This window comes from Aptenodytes forsteri, unplaced genomic scaffold, assembly GCF_000699145.1.
Source record: "Aptenodytes forsteri isolate BGI_AS27 unplaced genomic scaffold, ASM69914v1 Scaffold66, whole genome shotgun sequence".
Lineage (NCBI taxonomy): Eukaryota > Metazoa > Chordata > Aves > Sphenisciformes > Spheniscidae > Aptenodytes > Aptenodytes forsteri.
The window spans coordinates 3,067,000-3,070,558 of NW_008795131.1; the positions used below are offsets into that span (position 1 = coordinate 3,067,000).

The 3,559-nt window shown below is 52.1% G+C and overlaps 1 protein-coding gene across 6 annotated transcripts in view; it reads right to left on the bottom strand.

The window, feature by feature from the left end:
• Window positions 1-248: 248 nt before the first annotated feature.
• BCAS3 (BCAS3, microtubule associated cell migration factor) overlaps window positions 249-3,559 on the bottom strand; it is a 386,307-nt gene continuing 382,996 nt past the window's right edge. For 4 of the 6 annotated variants that reach the window (XM_009278231.2, XM_009278229.2, XM_009278230.2 and 1 more), the window contains one exon: window positions 249-1,121. In XM_009278231.2, the coding sequence (XP_009276506.1) occupies window positions 973-1,121 (149 nt within the window). In that variant the 3' untranslated portion in view covers window positions 249-972. The remainder of the gene's footprint in view (window positions 1,122-3,559) is intronic. The other 2 variants (XR_657522.1, XM_019471800.1) reach the window with 1 other exon arrangement.

Below are 3,559 nucleotides of genomic sequence, written 5' to 3' on the forward strand. Positions count from 1 at the left end.
GCGTTGATTTTCAGAGGCGCTAAGCGGGTGCAAGGAACACCATCTAAGCCTCCCATTTTAAAAAAATCCTGCCCTTGCACATGGGGATGAGAAAGCAGGATGCAAAAACAGGCTAGACTGGCTGCCTAACATCCCCTGATGGCTTTAATTAAAGCCCTCAAGTTAGTAAATATGCAGATAGTCTGGTCCAGGAAGATACACGAAGCCCACAGCCAGCCCAGTTAACACTCCATGAACATTGCCATTTAAGCAGTTTCTTGTTTAACTTAGATTTATTCAGTGACACATGCATTTCTGGACAGATATCTGAGTTCCAATGAACAACTTTTATAACCAAATATGAGAAATTTGTGACTGCAGTTAGTCAATTAAGTACGTTTCTAAAATACATGACTAGAAGAAAACTGGAGCAACAGAGAGAATTCTTTCAAAGAACAAAAAGAAACATTTCCATTTGTAATACTCCTGGCATTGATGAGCATCGGTGGGGAAGGAGGGCAGCAAGGAGACGCAGTGAGGAAGGAATAACATTATCAACCCTGTCCACAGAAAGTCCTCCGGTTTCCACTCTCTCCAGTTCATTCATTAATGCTCGGCACTTTTGCAAACGGCGAGAGCTCCTCCCTTCATCTCTCAACACGAAAAAGCAGAGAATGGTTGTGAAACCATGTGCTTGACCAAAAATGGCTTAGAAATATTTCTTCTCAACCAACCTCTTCCTGAAACACAGCGAAAAAAGAAGCTGCAGAGCTATCGGGACTGAAGACGGAGTCTCTTCATATTGCACAGGAACACAAAGTCAAGATTTTGTGAGTATGTTTCAGGAAGGTTTAAGAGTCATCAATATTGATCAGGGTAACGAGAACCATCCAGCGCAGCGGCGGACTGGCAGGTGACAGACACATTGGGATTGTTTAGGCGGAGAGGTGGCTTGTTACCCTGTCTGGATCTCTCCTTGGATGTTCGGCTAATTTAAGGGAATCCCGTGGGGAAAAGGCTGAGGGGCTGGTTTTCGTTAGTCGGGAGGGGTGATCTGTAGCCATCGAAGTTGCGTGGGATACTGCCGCTGGTGGAACCAGAGCTGTTACTGAGCGTCTCTATGCTTCCCTCTCGCTGAAGCTCTGCAACGGGAAGAGAGAGCAGGTCCTGGTTAGCGTTTCGGATAAACCCGGAGTGCCGTTAGACGGCCGCTTTATTGACAAATCTGTTTATTGTATCATTGCTCTAATGCTGCATTTGTTCGTCATCCATCTTCTCTGGGGTGATTTGATGAATCACTCCAGAGGCATCCCAGCTCCTGGTTCTACTTCTCTGCCGGGCTCACAGCTCCGCTGAGCCGAAGCGGAGCTGGACAGAGACGTTAAATGCTGCCCGGCAGAGCGGCCCCTTTCCTGGGAGGAGGCCGCTGGCTCAGGACATGTCAGATTTTGATAGTGGGGATGCTCACGCCTGAACTGAGAAGGGTGTGAAGGGTACGGTGGCAGATGACAAAACATCGTTCCTCTGCAGCAATGCTGCTGAGATGGTGGGGAAGGGTGAGCGGTAGCAGCACCGGTTACCGGTGGTGCGTACCAGCGGTGCATAACCACTGTGATTCTCCACCTTGGGAACACCAGGGACTTTCCACAACCTTTTATCCTGCACAAACGGACATAAATAACTCTGCTTTTTCGAGCCAAAGAGAAAATATCCCCTTTCCTACATGCCTGAGCTATGCCTCAAAGCAAAAGAGAAAGCAGGCCTGACCACGGCTCTCCCTCTCCTGGTCACACACATCCAGACATCTCCCCTCGCTGACCTCCCAAAGCCTATTGCTCCCTAATCTCGAAACACGAGGATTTTTGTGCGTGCAGAGCATCGTTTCTAACTGTGGCCTCTCTGCGAGCCACTTGAACCCAACAGTTGACTCAGTGGCAGCGTGCAGCAGCGCCGCTGGGCAGCATCACCCCGGCCAGCACTCAGCGGCGGCATGCAGCGGTGAGATTAGGCAGATCCCCACGTACGCGGCAGGAATCCTCTCCCAGACACGCGGTGACAGGCTACAAGAAATATTCTGGCGAGTTGCAACGCGCAGCCCTGAGCGCGACTTCTGTCGGCTGCTTCTGTGCAGCCTGTGCTGGAGGGGACCGGACGGGGATAGGAGCTTTGGGCAAATTCCTCTGCTGCCAAAGGGGAAAGAGGAAAAACCCTCTTGTTTGCTGCATGCCGCAGCATGTAAGTGTCACGCATGTAAGGCACAGGGGGCAAATCCCCGGAGGAGACAGGCGGGTTTCCCTGACCCTGCAGTGGGGGTCTTGCTCGGATGGGGATGGAAACGAGCTGCAGACACAGGAGCTGGAAGACCGGTGCCCACTTTGCTCTCTGCTAAATATTACTGCACCTCCGCCGTTCGCACATCTCTGTCTCACACTGGGATATTTAAGCTTTTGTAAACACGACGACAGTCCTTTTGCTGCAACGGGACTCCACGATAAGGACATGTCTATACACAGAGCGCACAGCAAAAGCAGAAAGTCAGTTCTTTGCTAAAACAACATGCATCCTGCCCCGACATCCTCGGACACTGCACAGCTCCCGTTTGCTACCTGGGCACTGCAGGGATAACAGCCAGGCGAGCGTACACCTAGCAGAGGAGGGCTTGGGGATTTAATCCTTGATCGTGGAGGTAACTTGCAATGGAGATAATCTGCCCAGGATACATGAAAAACAAATCAGCAGGAAACCGGTCACTCCATAAGCAGCAATGATAATGACCTCAGCTGTATTAATCACGATTTCTTGCCGGTATTTGGTGAAGGAATGTCCATGTCTAAACCTCTTCATTTTCCTCACATCCTTACTCTCCCATGAGTTCAGGAAGTAAAAACAGTAATTTAAATCAGAAATGAGTGGCGTATCCCACACTAATACTGTGCTTATCCTGTCTGATTTGAGGCTTTTATCTCTCTCCGCACACAGCTGGCTTCGGTTAAACGTCCCACGTCAGAGCTCTCGGGCGCTGGGCAGCCATCGCCCGCGCTGGGCAGGCTGGGGCTCCCCCAAACAGCGTTCGGGCTGCTGAACTCCTCACAGGGTTACTTCTCTCTCTCTCTTTTTAAGCTATAATTGATTTGCAGGCAAATGTTGTGTTTTCAGTAACCGTAGCAAAAGAAGGGAGAGAGAAAGAGCGAGGGAGCACTTGTTTCCCTGCAGCCCTGTGGCTCCTGCGCAGCCGTTTCTGTCCCTTGGGGCCGAGCGCTGGCTCCTGCCAGGTCCTGCCTGTCCTTGGCCACGCCGCGCCCTGCCTGTCCTTTGGTGACTTGTGTGGGACCACATGCCCTGCCGGGATGGGATTTTGGGGAATTTGGGCTTGCAGGGTGGCTTTCAGGGGGCTGCGGGATTTCTGCAGCCGGCAGCGCTTGTCACCTCTGCGGGGGACTGCCAGGGGGTGGCACTGCAGAGACTGATGCCAGCCAGGGAAAAAGCATGGACAAAAAACCGGGGAGGCAGAGCGGTGGGCGCAGGGCCTGGCTGGGGAGGCTGGGGTCCCGTCCCGGCTGGGGCGCGGCGCCCCCGCCTC